Genomic DNA, 14,614 nt, shown 5'->3' with positions numbered 1-14,614 from the left:
CCGTCTGTGCATGGCTTTTGAGTCTGCAGGCTCGTTTTGTACTGAAGTAACTCAGTCTGGAAGTATTCAGCCTCCTTAAGAGGCCAGGCATGTGTCACTGTCCCTTCCTCTAAATGTCAATTATGCTCTTTTACTGACCTCACTCTAAGGGAAAGATGAGATGAAGTCAGTGGAAATGACAGAGAAAACCCTTTTCCTGTGCAGATCAGAATAAGCCAGAATAAAGATTTGGGACCGTGACCATCCCACACCATGTCAGGTCCCCACTGGAGGCTGTACTCTGTTTGGAAAAGCTAGGCAGGAGACGGGCTGACCCAGGGGCTCCCTGGCTTCAGATCTCTGACGTTTGAAGTCAAACAAGGGATCGAGTCCTGGCTAAGCCCCAGCTGTGTCGTGTCTTTCTGGGTAACGGGGGAAAGTCACTTATTGTATCCATGCCTCAGTTTCCTTACATGCAAAATGGGAATAATACTCACACTTGCCTAATAGGCCTATGCCTCATATACCTGACATATAGTCTCTCCGCAATCAAGGGGGGAGATGTTTCTATTGTTAATTAGGCCCAGTCGGTGGTGGGGAGGACATCCAAGAGATTCTAGCTCATGCAAGGAACAACTTTTAACCACTTTCTTTTCCTCTCTGAGTCCCTCTCTTCCTTTCCTACTTGAGTTTATTTTTTATTGACGTTAACTTATATATAGTGAAGCAAATGCATCTTGAGTAGACAACTCAGTGGATTTACGTATTTATGTGTAGCTGTGTGATCCCCACCAAGTTCAAGATGTGGAACACTTCCAGCACCCCAGCAGGCTCCCTCAGGCCCCTTTGCCAATCAGCACTCTGCAAATGCGTGAATATTCTAATTCCTGTCATCAGAGGCGAGTTTTGCCTGTTCTTAAACTTCACTTAAATGGAATCTTTCTGGGTCTGGCTTTTTTTGGTCAACATTGTGAGTCTATCAGCTGTCTACAGCTGTGTAACAAAGTATGCTCCCTTCCCCCCAAAAACTGAGCCTCTTAAAACAATATGAACGTGCATTTAGCTCACAGTTTCTGAGTCAGGAATCCAGGAGCAGTTTGACTGCATAGATCTAGCCCAGTCTCTAATGAGATTACAGTCAAGGCTTGCCCAAGTCTGAAGGCTTGACCAATGCTGGAGGAACCGCTTCCAAGTGGCTTCTTCCATGGCTGTTGGCAGGAAGCCTCAGCTACTTGCCATGTGGACCTCTCCACAGGGCTGCTTGAGTTCCTCATGGCATGGCAGCTAACTTCTCCCTGAGCTAGCGATCCAGGGCAGGGAAAGAAGAACGCCCAGCCAAAAATGCCTTTTATGAGCCAACCTTGTGTCTGTTAGAAATGAGTCCCTAAGCAAAACCACCCTCAAGGGGAGAGGAATGAGGCTCTGCCTTTTGAAGGGAGGAGTGTCAAAGAGCTTGCAGGCGTTTTTATTTTGGCTGCACTGGGTCCTTGTCGCTGCGCTCGGGCTCCTCTTTATTGCGGTGTGAGGGCTTCTCGCTGCAGTGTCTTCTCTTGCTGTGGAGCACGGGCTTGAGACCGCCCTGGCTCACTAATTGCATACATGGGCTTAGTTGCTCTGCAGCATGTGGGATCTTCCCAGACCAGGGATCAAACCCATGTCCCCTGCATTGGCGGGCTAATTCTTAACCACTGGACCACCAGGGCAGTCCTGCAGGCATGTTTTAATTGGCAGAGTGAGAATCATTTATATCCTTTTTCATTGCTGCAGTTTGACCAGAAAGGCCTTTCTAACCAGCAGAGCAACCCAAGGATGGAGTAGGCACCTCAAAGAGTGGTGTACTGCCATCCCCAGGGGGTGTGGAAGTGGAACAGAACAATCTGGGAGCTGTAATAAAGGAGGGAATGTTAATATCAGCCAGGATCTGGGACTCTGAAATTGGATTCGATAATTCCCAAGGCTCCTTTCTGTTGTTTTTTCAAGTGTTCTCAGTTGTCTGTATTTTCTGGATTAAAGAAAAGGCCATAACTGGCCCCGTGAAATGTATCAAGTGAGCTTCTCGGTGTCCATGGCACCTCTGTCCAGCTCCAGGTCACAGCTCAGCTGCACCTGAGTTGTTGGATGGTTGTTTCGTTAAGTGGGGAATCTGATCATCTGCTCCTCAGATTGATAACACACGGCCAGAGTAAAGGCTGAGGGAGCAGGAGGTGGCATGCCCTCCTGAAGGGCACATCAGTGTTGGTGCCCTTTGCGCACGGCAGTCACACGTTTCGTTCAAAATATGCTTATCTTTTTAACCCACCAACACTGCGTCTCCACATCCAGCCTGAAGAATCCTCCTCCCTCTCCAGCAAAGCCCACTCCTGCATCATCTGTGACAGGGAAAACTGGAAGCACACACGATTATCTGTCTCTACTCGGGCATCCCATGAAGCAGTTAGAAGGGATGAGGTAGTTCTCCATGTGCTGACCTGGAAAGAGTCCAGAAAACATTAAATGAAAAAGATAAGTTACCTAACAATAAGTACAGTATGAATCCATTAAGGTAAAACATGAAAAATAAGAAAAATCTGTATATTTTTGTTACATATTGCATAGAAAAAAAAATGCATAGGAACACATCCTGTTGGTCATGGTGGTTTCTTCTGTGGGAAGTGGGTAGGACCGAGGATAAATGATGTGAAGGGAGACTTTTAATTTACTGCATCTGCTTTAGTATCATTAGAATTGTTAGTAATGAGATTATACTTACTCACAAGTGATTTATTTAATTTTCAAGCATGTCTGAAGTGGGGCAAGAGTTCTTCCCGACCCCCTCTCCCTGGCCCTGCCAGAGTCTGCTGCTCCACTTCAGTCTCCCCGAAAGAGGCTCCTAATTGTCTCATACACACTGTCAAGGTCACCTCTTAATTTTTTATGCCCTCCCAAACAAGCTAGTGATAGACTGAATGCAGGCTCTGGAGGCCTTAAAGGTCATGGAGCCTAAGCCTCCCCCAACAACATCTAGGAGACCCTTACGGGATGCCGTCTGCCATCTCGTCCCCAGGGACGAGCAGTCCACTCGCTCACCAGGCACTGTGGATGGTTAGATGATAATCTGCACGCTGAGCCAAGCTCTTTTAGAGGCACTTGACTGAAGTGGAAACTAGCACAGGCTCGGAGTAAACTGTGCAAATCCTTTCTGCAACTGACTAGCTCTGTGATTGGAGGGACATTTCTTAATATCTCTGCTTATCATGTCTCTTGTTTATAAGATGAAAGTTATAAGAATACTACATATTCCATTGGTTTATAGGGAAGAGAAATTGACTTAGCTTATGTAAAGTGCTTATGCCATGCCTAGGACATAATGATCACTAGATAATAAGAGACCAGAGTTTTAGTCCTGACTGTCTGCAAGGCTGCCTCTCTCATCTGTGAAATGATTGAGGTTCTTCTGGGCTCAGAGTCCCTGGAGAAAGGAAGGGCTTGAGAAGGTAGTAAGTAGGAAGCTTCTTAAGATGTATGCACATTTTCTATTTTAATGTAAAAATGTGGTTTGGGTCAGAGATTAACACTCCAGGCAGACAGGCAGTGATTATCTAATGTACCCTCTGGCGTACACCTGACATGTCTGCATGTATTCCAGGGCTGTCGGAGAAGGTGGTGCTGGAGCATCCTCTGAGGTCCTTCCAGCTCCAGCCTCAGCTCTAGCCTTGGCTCTCATTTAAGCAGAGGAAGCACAGCCTGGCTCCCATATGCACACGGGCTCAGTTTACTCATCCCCAAGCCCGGGGTTGCCTCTTCTTGCCTGCCCTGCCAGCCTCCCAGGGAAGGAGGGCAGTCGAATGGGGCAGTTTGCATCTGAGTGCTTCGTGCCCTAGACCAGGCAGCACGATGTGCCAGCTTTGCCGAAGCGGCCCCTGCGGTCATTGGCAGTCCCTCCGCTCAGGGGACACTGGTGCTTTCAAGACTAGTCCATCTTGCTTTCTAGCAGAGCTCGCCTGACAGGTGACAGCAAGGACAGGCCAGGTTTCCTGCTTAGTGGGGGGGCAGGGGACATGCCGGTTCCTTACCGGGGTCTCAGACCGTCTGAATCATCTGCCAGGCCGAGCCAGCCAGAGCCCAGGACTGTGCTGGGTCCTTCGAGGACAGGCCTGAGCCCTTCCCAGCACTGTCAGAAGCCTTGCCAGATGGGCTGGTGGAATCTTACCATCCTCCCTCTGCCTGCTCTAGTCAGCAGTTCCGGCTCTGTCTGAACCCACACAAGCTCCAGTGAACTCAGGAGACCTGGGAGGAGTTCTCTATCGAGAGTCTCAGCTGCAGTTCCACACCTGTCCTTCTGGATATTGGGCTGATGTATCTTCTCAACCTCCCCAAGCTGCTGCGCACTGATCATGTTCCTATTTTTTCCATCCAGTTCAATGCCTTGCCCTTGCCCTAGAGATGCAGGGTACTATGGGCTCTCTAAGGGCTCACGGTCTGGGTGAGCCACCATCCAACAGAATTTTGTGTTGATAGAAGTGTTCTGTATTTGCACCAACATGGAAGCCACTCGCTAGTGGCTCTTGCACACTTGAATGCAACTGAGGAACTGAATTTTAAATTTTATTCAGCTCTTAATTCAAGGATGGTTGCTTTACAATATTATAGTTTCAGATGTACTGTGACTCAGTATTTTTACAGATTATACTCCATTATAAGTTATTACAAGATAATGTTTATAATTCCCTATGCACTACAAGATGTCCTTGTTGCTTGTCTATTTTATATGTGGTGGTTTGTAGCTTCTAACCCCCATCTGTATACTGCCACTCCCCAGTTCTCTAACCCCTCTGGTAGCCACTAGTTTGTTTTCTATATCTGTGAGCCTGTTTCTATTTTACTATATATATTCATTTGTATTTTTTTTAGATTCCATATAAATTTTATTTATTTAAATTTTTAAGAAATCAATCAAAAATGGGCAGAGAATCTGAACAGATAGTTTCCCATAGAAGACATACAGATGACAAACAGGTACATAAAAAGTTGCACAAAATCACTAATCATCAGGGAAATACAAATCAAACCACAGTGAGCTATCACCTCACACCTGTTAGAATGGCTATTATCAGAAAGACAAGAATTAACAAGTGTTGGCGAGGATATGGAGAAAGGGAACCCTTAGGCACCGTTGGTGGTAATTACAATTGGTGCAGCCACTATGGAAAATAGTATGGCTGTTCCTCAAAAAATTAAAAGTAGAACTAACATACGATCCAGCAATTTCACTTCTGGGTGTTTAGCCAAAGAAAATGAAAACACTAATTTGAAAAGATATGTATCCCTATTCATTACACCAGTATTTACAATAATCAAAACATGGAAACAACCAAAGTATTCACTGCTGGGTGAATAGATAAAGTAAATGTGGTATATCCAATGGGATATTATTTAGTCATAAAAAGAATGAATTTTTGCCATTAGTGACAGTGTGGATGGGCCTAGAGGATATTGCGTGAAGTGAATTCAGAGAAATATAGATACCATATCCTCTCATCTGTGGAATCTAAGGGAAAAAAAAGATTAAACCAACCAAGCTCATACATACAGAGAACAGACTGGTGGTTGCTAGAGGCAGCGGGTAAGGGGTGAGCGAAATGGCTGACAGATGTCAAAAGGCACAAACTTCCACTAATAAGTAATGCATGGAGGTATAATGTACAGCATGATGATTATAGCTGATAATACTATATTGCATATTTTAAAGTTTCTAAGAGAGTACTTTTTTTTTGGTTGTGTGGCTTGTGGGATCTCTGTTCCCTGATCAGGGACTGAACCTGGGCCACAGTAGTGAAAATCCGGAATCCTAATCACTGGGCCACCAGGGAACTGCCAAGACGAAATCTTCAAAGTTCTCATAATAGGAAACGATGTATGTGACTATGTATGGGGACGGACATTAACTAGACTTAGTGTAGTAATCATTCACAGTGTATGTAAATATCAAATCATTATATTGTTATGTCTGAAACTAATGTTATGTCATTAAAAAAAGATTTAAAGAGCCCCATGCAGCTGGTGACTGCTCTGCTGAACAACACAGGTCTAATAGGAGAGACAGTTACGGAGGCAGGTGACCCCATAATGCAGATTGACTGGGCTGGGAGTGGAGAGGAACATAACAATGCTTGAGTGGCAAGTAGGGAAAGATGGTTTCCAGGGGTAAAGATCGGGAAAGGCCTTGTCAGGGAGGGGCATTTCCACTAGCTATCAAAGCACTGATGCTGGGAAAGAGGAAGGCGGGAGGAGAAGGGGATGACAGAGGGTGAGATGGTTGGATGGCATCACCGACTCAATGGAAATGAGTTTGAGCAAACTCTGGGAGATGGGGAAGGACAGGGAAGCCTGGTGTGCTGCAGTCCATGGGGTCACAAAGAGTCGGACATGACTGAGCGACTGAACAACAAATTAAAGCACCAGGGACACATCAGCAGGAGGGTGAGGGAGGGTAGGCGCATTCCACGTGGAGGCAAGAGGACACAGGAGCCTTGAGAGGTAGACCTCTGCCTGCATCAGGTACCAGACTCTCCACGCCGGGGTAACCAGCCTGAGGAAAGGAAGGTGAGGACACAACTGTGCAGGGCCTGAGCGCCAGGCTGCAGAGAAGGCAGGGTTTATCCTGTCTGCTTAGTGAATGAACTGAGACCCTACAGGTTGGGCACAGGGCACTGAGAACATAGTGAACTCCCAATAAACGGCAGCAGTTATCAGCCGTGGGGAGTCGTCGGTGGTGCTTCTGTGTTTCGTTGCTGCTTCTCCAGGTCAGTTTGGGAGTATTGCCCTCTTAGCAGTACGAAGTCTTCTGGTCCATGAATATAGGGTGTTTTTACATTTATTCAGGTCCTCCTTAATGTACAATGCTGTTTATAGTTTTCAGCATGCAAGTCTTTGTTTCTTTATTGAATTTATTCCTAAGTGTTTTAATGTTGTTGTAAATGAAATTATTGCCTTAATTTCACTTTGGGGTTGTTCATTGCTGGTGTGTAGAAACCCAGGTGGGTTTTGAATACTGATCTTAAACACCCTGCAAGCTTGCTGAATGTGGTGATCAGCTCTAATAATTGCTTTTTGTGGATTCCTTAGGGTTTTCTAGATACAGTACTGTGTCACCTGCAAATAGAAATAGTTTTGCTTCTCCCTTCTCTGTATGGTGACTTTTCTTTCTTTTTCTTACTTAATTGTCCTCCAGACAATGTTGGTGAAAGTGGACATTGCTTTGTTCTTGTTATGAGGGGGAATGTCTTTAATCATTAAATAATACTGTGTTAGCCTTCCTTCTGTGTCTAAACCTTTTTAAAATTATGTTTACTTTTTAATATCTTATTATACATGGTAACAGAAAACTCAAAACAATACAAAAAGAAAACAAACTCCCAAGCTCATCACCATCCGTTTGCATATGTATGTGTGTGGGAAATATAGCTAACTTTACATAATAAGTACAACCCATCTTGTCACTAGGCTTTGTCTGTTCAATATTGTGTCACAGCATCTGTCCAGGCTTGGGCCCAAAGAGTCACATCGCTATTGTAGAGCTGCCCATGTTCTACTGTAAAGCTTAACCATCTTTTATTTGAGAAACTGCCTCTTGATGAATGTTTGTTTCCCTTTTATTCCCACCGTTACAAACAGGAAGGGTGAATATCCACATCATATCCTTCCCAACACTGTGTATTGTCATGTTTTACTTTCCTTTTCTTCTTTGTCAGATGATCACTGTGGATCTGGGAGTAGAGAATTAGCATAATTAGAGTGAGGCTTTAGGAGGCTAACTCTGGCAGTCCCAACTTTCGGTGTGACCTCAGACAAATCCTCTTCCCTCCCTGGGCCTGTTTCCTCATTTGTAAATCGGAGAGATTTACAAATCTCTAGTCTAAAGGACTGGTTAGCCAACCTGACCTTGCCTGGAAATCACCTGGGGAGTTTTAAAAACCATGGACACAAGAGTACCGCAGCCAGTGATTTAATTAGTATGAGAGATAGCCTGGGTTGTAGGATTTTTAAATCTCCTTGAGACTAAACGATATGCAGGTCCTTCCTGCTCAGATAGTCCAAAAAGGCTGCTGTGGCGCAGCGTAAAGATCTCTTCCTGGCGTTCAGCAACCCAGGGTTTGAATCCCAGCTCATTGGCTCCCGGCTGCCCGACCTTTCAACTTCTCCACACTTCCGGCTTCCGGTTGCCCTGCTCGTGGAGTGGGCGGGGGCAGGGAGGTGCTAAAATCCCAGCCCCGGCGTTCAGGGCTTCTGCGGGTAGAGATTTAGGTACCTCACAAGTGAGCGAGAAGTGACTGTGTGTGTTTTCTTTCTTTCTTTTTTTAAATCAAAGAGCCAGCCTTTGGGCAACAAAGTGGAAATGGAGATTGTGAGCATGTTGGAAAAAAACGCTACGCTCCTCAAATTCGGCTACCACTTCACCCAGCAGGGACCCCGGCTGCGGGCGTCCAACGCCATGATGAGCAACAACGACCTTGGTGAGTAGACCTAAGCCCCCCAGCCGCCGCCTGTCATTCTTCGTACCTGTCGGACGAGATATGGCAGAGAAAACTCCACTGCCGATTTGCCCAAGGCAGGCCTCTTCCTGGGCCTGACTCTCGGTTTTCATACCAATCCCATATTCTTGTTCTCGGTGTTTGCGCCTTGCTTCCCCCCACCCGGAACCTTCCCCAGACTGCCAGAGCCCTGGCTGCAGACGCCGAGGCCAGGCCCTCCTCCCCAGAGGTAGCTCAGCTCAGCACAGGGCTGGGCCCAGAGCGCACCCTCAGCCTGTTGGCCTAGAGAGTGAAACGTAGGAGGCCCAGAGCCAACGCTGAGTCTCTACGTCTTCTGAATACCTTTTTTGGAGCCCAGAATTCTCTCCAAATCATACAGTCTGGCCCAAGCCCCAGATCCCAAAGCCATCAGTCAGCCTTACCACCCACACCTGAAGCCTGGGGGACTTCATGTTGCTTTTAAAGTAAAGGTTGAAAATGTTGACTTCATAGTCAAGTATAACAGGTTACATTCTCAGTTACAGGCACAGTTTGTATTTTTTCCTTAAAAAATAAAAAGAAAATGTCACAGTCTTTCTTAGACAACACTGAATAGACAAGTCAGTTGAAGAAAAAGAGAGATCAATCACCGACTTAGTTCCAGACGCTAATTGTTCTCAAGCTCAGTGGGTAGTTTCTCCTGTGTTTTCCTGCTGCTTGCTTGAAGAACTCGATAGTGTCCAAAGAGGAGTATGTCTGATGAGGCTATAGGAAAATAAGAGAAAAAAAAACAAGAAAAGGAGTAGGCCTGTTAACTTAATTGATCATTATATTTAGCTGTGAGTTACCTAGACTCAAAGGCAGGAGGAAGACAAAGCAAGTTATACTATTCTTAGAAGGAAACAATGAATTTTTTAAAAAGAAGAAAGCTTCTTTCTGAGATTGAATTATGAGCTAACTGTGTTTCTAAAGGATGATGTGTTCAGTGAGTTTTTCATCAGATTTGAACCTGCTCTAAACATGTTTCTTTTTGTTTGTTTCTGACACTCAGTAGAATGCAAGGAGCTTAATACTAAAGCACATCTCAGAGTTCAGGTGTATCACTTCCTGGTGATGAATCCGAACTAGGTTAATACACGGAAGGCCTAGAAGAATGGGCATGAGTATGTAGGTGTGTATGCACGAGGCAGGTACTCAGAACCTGTGCATAGATAGCCACAGAGCTACTCAATTCAACAAACATTTGTCAGAGACCTATAGTGTACTGGGTGTTGAAGGTATAGGTTCATGTTCTTAAGAAGCTGTTTATTCATTTCTTACCCCAGCTGTTACTTTTTTCTAGAGCTGCAGGTCTAGAAAAGTCCATCAAACAAAAACCCACACCAGGTGTCCTGGTTTGTGAAGTGTCCTTGTTTGAAATAAAACATGAGCAAACACAAACCACTAAGAATTATAATTATCATGTGTAACAGAGGTTACTGTTGTTAAATCACTTAGTTGTGTCTGACCCTTTGCAACCCCATGGACTGCAGCATGCCAGGCTTCCATGTCCTTCACTATCTCCTGGAGTTTGCTCAAACTCGTGTCCGTGGAGTGGATCCAACTGTCTCCTCCTCTGTCGCCCCCTTCTCAGCAACAGCTACACTGAATTGTTGAGGACGGCCCACACCCTGGGCTCTCTTGGCTCTGTGGTGATCTGGCTGCAGAACCAGCACTAAAAAGCCTTGAGATCTAATATGCGGTCACCTCACCTTTTTTTTTTTTTAAATCTCAGATTAAACGGCTTATGTGTCCCTCGGTCCCTGTCTCAGGGCTGATTGAGCTTTGGCCTTCCAGTGGCAAGATGGCTTGGAGGACTTCTTTCTAGGGTTAGACGTTTCCAGATGAGTCAGGAGTGCTGTAGGGGGGACTCCGGTATCAGCTGGAGGCTAGAGGAAATGGCCCTTGAGGACACTATGTCCTGAGAGTCTGTGTTCCAAAATCCAGGCCCAGGTCCTATCACCAGAGACTTGGTGAGGTCATGGCAGGAGCCTCACGTGCCTTTGCGGACGGGACTTTAGGCTCCTCCTCCCGTTCTCTTCTGGAGGAACTGAGGCCTGGGAGGGACTGCACTTCGAGGCAGTGGCTCGGTCACGTCGCACCTTTGTTGGTTCCAGTGTCACACCTTAGTTACAGTGAGCACTTTGTGAGCACCCTTTGTGTGCCCAGGGCTGTGCGGGGCGACATAAAGTGGTAGCAGAAAGCCAATTCCCTGACTCAAAGACCTTTACAACTCTTAGGAGAGAAAAAGACTCCAAGTCGGACCCCTAGGTTCAGGAAGGCCTGCAAACCGTATGCAGACGAAACAAGCAGATAATTTGTGAGGACAGAGGCCAGCTAAGCCATGCCTCCTGGTGGGGCTGGGCCTGAGTCAGCCTCGTGAAGAAGAGAGAGGTTGTGCGGGGGGTCGGCCGCAGTTCCTGGTGGGGTTGCTGGCGAAGGCAAAGGCAGGGTGACGGGACCCAGCTTGCAGGATAGGAGAGACAGGAAGTTCTGAAGGGAGGAGGAACTGATACAGGAAGTTCTGAAGGGAGGAGGAACTGATACAGGAAGTTCTGAAGGGAGGAGGAACTGATACAGGAAGTTCTGAAGGGAGGAGGAACTGATACAGGAAGTTGCACCTGGTAGGAGAAGCAGGAGGCCTCAGAGAAGGGAGGGAAGGGCATTCCAAGCAGAAGGAACAGCATGGGCAAAGGCAAGGGCGATGGCCAGGCCATGGTGTGCTCGTGGGAATGGGGCTGAGGGGGCAGGGGTGGGAGGCTGAGAGCCACAGGCCTCTCATGCTGAACTCAGGACTTTGGTGAGGAAAACCGGCGGGTCGTGGGACAGTGGCAGTTTCCTAGGCGGGAATGACCGGGTATTAAAATGGGTCCCCCCCCCCCGCCGGACCTGTGCGGCAGTTGCCTTGGGTTTTCCCACAGAAGGAATTGGAGCAGAATGATCTAAGTGACTGCCCACTACAGAGTACCAGTTGGTGAAGTAGGATTTTTAGCTTTAAAAGCAAATTGTGCCTGTCTGCTAACTTTTTGTGAAAGAAACGCTTCCAATCCTGATGGTGCATCAGTGTCCTCCTCTCAAAGAAATTCTGACTTTCTTTCCAACGTGGCTTTTTCATCCTGCTCCTGATGCTCTGATGAAGCCGACAAGCTTCCGCATTTCCCAGCTGAACCCATTTGTCATTAGAGCCCAGCCCCGGTGGTTGTGACTCGTCTGCTGCTGCAGTCCAGCGGCAAGGGGCAAGCTCTAGATGGAAGGGAACAGGCCTCTCCGGCTTCCTTCTCACTCCGACCAGCCTCTGAGCTGGGCCCTGGCCATGGGCCAGGTCTGCGGGACTGTGGCATTGCTTGCCTGCAAGGCACGTGGGCTCCTCCTTGGGAGACATGGGTCCTCAAGGCCATGGGTCAGCCAGTGGCTCTGCAGACAGACAGCCTGCCCAGGACCCATCCTGACTGGCGCGTCTTTGGTCCTTCCCGCCCTGGGCTCTTAGCAGTGTTCCATGGGAGAGAGCAAGGTGTCAGGAAGGAGCCGAGGATCCCCATCTCTGCTTTCCCAAGGTGATAGTTCAGATGACTCCTGGCTCCGCACTATTATAGCTGACAGCCAGGCTGCTGCTCAGGGTCCTGTAACTCTGCCACTGATGCTCTGGTCCGTTAACGAAATCTGAATTGCAGCCTCCAGGTTAAGACAATTGTATGTTTTTTGGGGGGTGGGGTGAGGAGAGAGTGGCATGTTGAAAAGCAGAAAACATCTCTTTCTGGGAAAGTCACTCCTTTGCTGTTTTCTCAAGGAAGACCTAACAGGCACCCCGGACACAGCACACACACATACCCCACATCAGTTTCATCATCTTGGGAAAGAGCACTGCTTTCCTCACCATTTCCAGCCAGAACTCGGCACTTCTGTCTGCGCTTCCCTCAGCCCGGCCAGCCACCTCCTCACCATCCACGTCCCCTGGTCCCTGGTCCCGCCCTCATCACCTTTACCCGGCATCCTGCAGCGTCCTCGGGCCCCTGCAGCTCCTCTAGGGCCTCTAGGGCAGGCATCTCTCTCAGTGCTCATCCCAAAGCTTGTCCCAGCACTCTGCTTAGAACCCCGCCCGCGTTCCCACTGCTCTCAGGGTAGCTCCGTGACATGGCTTTCCAGTTCCCTTTGCAGTCACAGCTGACACCTGCGTGGCCATTACTGTGTGCCAGGCACTGCCCTAAACACCTCAGTCTTACTGACTCGTGTAACATTCCCAGCAACCAGGTGAGGCCGGCACTGTCGCCGTCCCCACTCTGCGGTAAGGAGGTGGGGCCTAGAGAAGCAGTCAAGGTACTTGCTGTCGGCGGGCGGAAGTGGGCCTGGACCGGGTGGTCATTCTGGCCCCGGGACCTGTGCTGTCCACCTCTGTTCCAGGTGGGGCCCTGCCAGATTTCATCTCTCGACACCCCAACAAGCCATCCCCTTGCCATATTGGTATCAACCAGTCCAGGTAGGCTGAGTGTCTCCCAGTGACCCAGGCAAAAGCTGCCCTTTCAGAGACTATTGCTCCCTGCACTTTCCCACCATCTACCCCTTTACTGTTTAAGATTCAGTGGACAACTTACCCACCATCCTTGGAAGATCTGACCACTTTGTTCACTGGGCCTCTCATACTTAATGAGATCTACCAGCATACTTGTGATATTTTACCTCATTTCTTGTAGGTTTATCTTTATTATAGGTATAGGTATATACCTTGTATATACCTATATGTACCTTGTAGGTATATCTTTATCTGTTGATCCTTATTTCTGATCCTTGTGCTTGGCACATCACAGCACTCAGTCAATGCTGCTGCATATAAATGTACATACGATGCGCCACAGAGGCATGATGGAGGTATAAAGCTTGGCAGGAAGTGGTGGAGGGAGCGTTAGATGCTGATGGGGATTGGCCCAGATGACTTGAGATGCTGGAAGCCTCTGACAGTTGTAATGATAAGCAACATAGAGGAGTTTGCTTTAATGGACGTAAAAAGCAGGTTGATTTGAAGGAACCTGGAAGACCTGGCTTCTGCTCCCCGTTGTGTCTCTTATTCACTGTGACTTGAGGCAAGATACTTTTCCTTTCTTGGCCTCAATTTTCTTCATTATTAAAGTGGGGGGAAATAATGCCGAAGTGGTGTCTTTCTTTTCTCCCCATCCAGTTCCTGTAGAAGCCAGTGCCTGGGGAACCTTGTGCATGTGTAGCCCAGCATGCTTACTGAGGGCACGTTGGGGGAGACACCACGGGGTCCCTTTCTTACCTCAAGCCACGGACTGGCGCCTCAGGTTCCAGTCCTGGCTCTGCTGCCTCGCCCTCAGGAGCCCTGGCTCCCTTCTCTTCTCCGGGGGAAGGGAGCTGTCCCCTCGTGAGCCCCAGATGAGACGTATATGTGGACAGCCTGCATAGACAGGGCCTGATGTGCCGGGAGGCGCTGGGCTGAGGCTCGAGATGAGTCACGGCCTTGGTCCTGTCTGGTGCCGGCTCTGTTGTTTTGCTCCTGCCACGCTTCCCTCATCCATGACACAGCAGTGGTGACCACGCTGACACCCTGGAATTGCTGGAGGGGCTCCAGTGAGGCTTGAGTGCACATGGGGTGTAATGCTTACACAGCTGACGTGGAGATGCTGCCAAGCCTGGTTTGTGTAAACCCTCTCATCACTCTGGGCAGACCTCTTCTGCTCTTTGGGCGTTGGTGGTGGTTCCCCCCACGTCTCCCCCCAAGCTGCTACACATTCTGATGGTCCCCAGGAATCTGGCCAGACACACTGTCTTCTCTCTGGGAGACGGCCCGCTGATTTGCGTCCATGGCTCTTTCCAGGGAGGCGCAGGGGAGAGGAGGGCCCAGGCAGAGGCTGAACTCCAGGCCCCAGCTGGGTGAACTGTGCACCCCCAGGCCTCTCCCGCCAGCTCCCAGCCGCACCCGGAGTCACACACCTTCCCACGGGGTTCCGCTCAGTGCCACTCACAGGCCGATTCGGTTCTTGTTGTAGCCTGTGAGCATCCACCTGAGATCTAAACTTGTCTAGCTCGGGAACTGGAAGTTGTCCAAGTATAGACAAACTTTTCCTCTCACAGTAGCATCCTGTCTCTGCCACACC

At 48.3% G+C, this 14,614-nt stretch overlaps 1 protein-coding gene across 2 annotated transcripts in view; it reads left to right on the top strand.

Moving 5' to 3' along the window:
- TMOD1 (tropomodulin 1) overlaps nucleotides 1–14,614 on the top strand; it is an 84,846-nt gene that overhangs the window by 68,906 nt on the left and 1,326 nt on the right. For both annotated transcript variants that reach the window (XM_043487003.1, XM_043487004.1), the window contains exon 9: nucleotides 8,327–8,471. In XM_043487003.1, coding sequence (XP_043342938.1) covers nucleotides 8,327–8,471 — 145 coding nt within the window. The remainder of the gene's footprint in view (nucleotides 1–8,326; nucleotides 8,472–14,614) is intronic.

This window comes from Cervus canadensis, chromosome 14, assembly GCF_019320065.1.
Source record: "Cervus canadensis isolate Bull #8, Minnesota chromosome 14, ASM1932006v1, whole genome shotgun sequence".
Classification (NCBI taxonomy): Eukaryota; Metazoa; Chordata; class Mammalia; order Artiodactyla; family Cervidae; genus Cervus; species Cervus canadensis.
The sequence above is the reverse complement of the archived record's forward strand: the minus strand, read 5'-3'. Positions and strand labels throughout refer to the sequence as shown.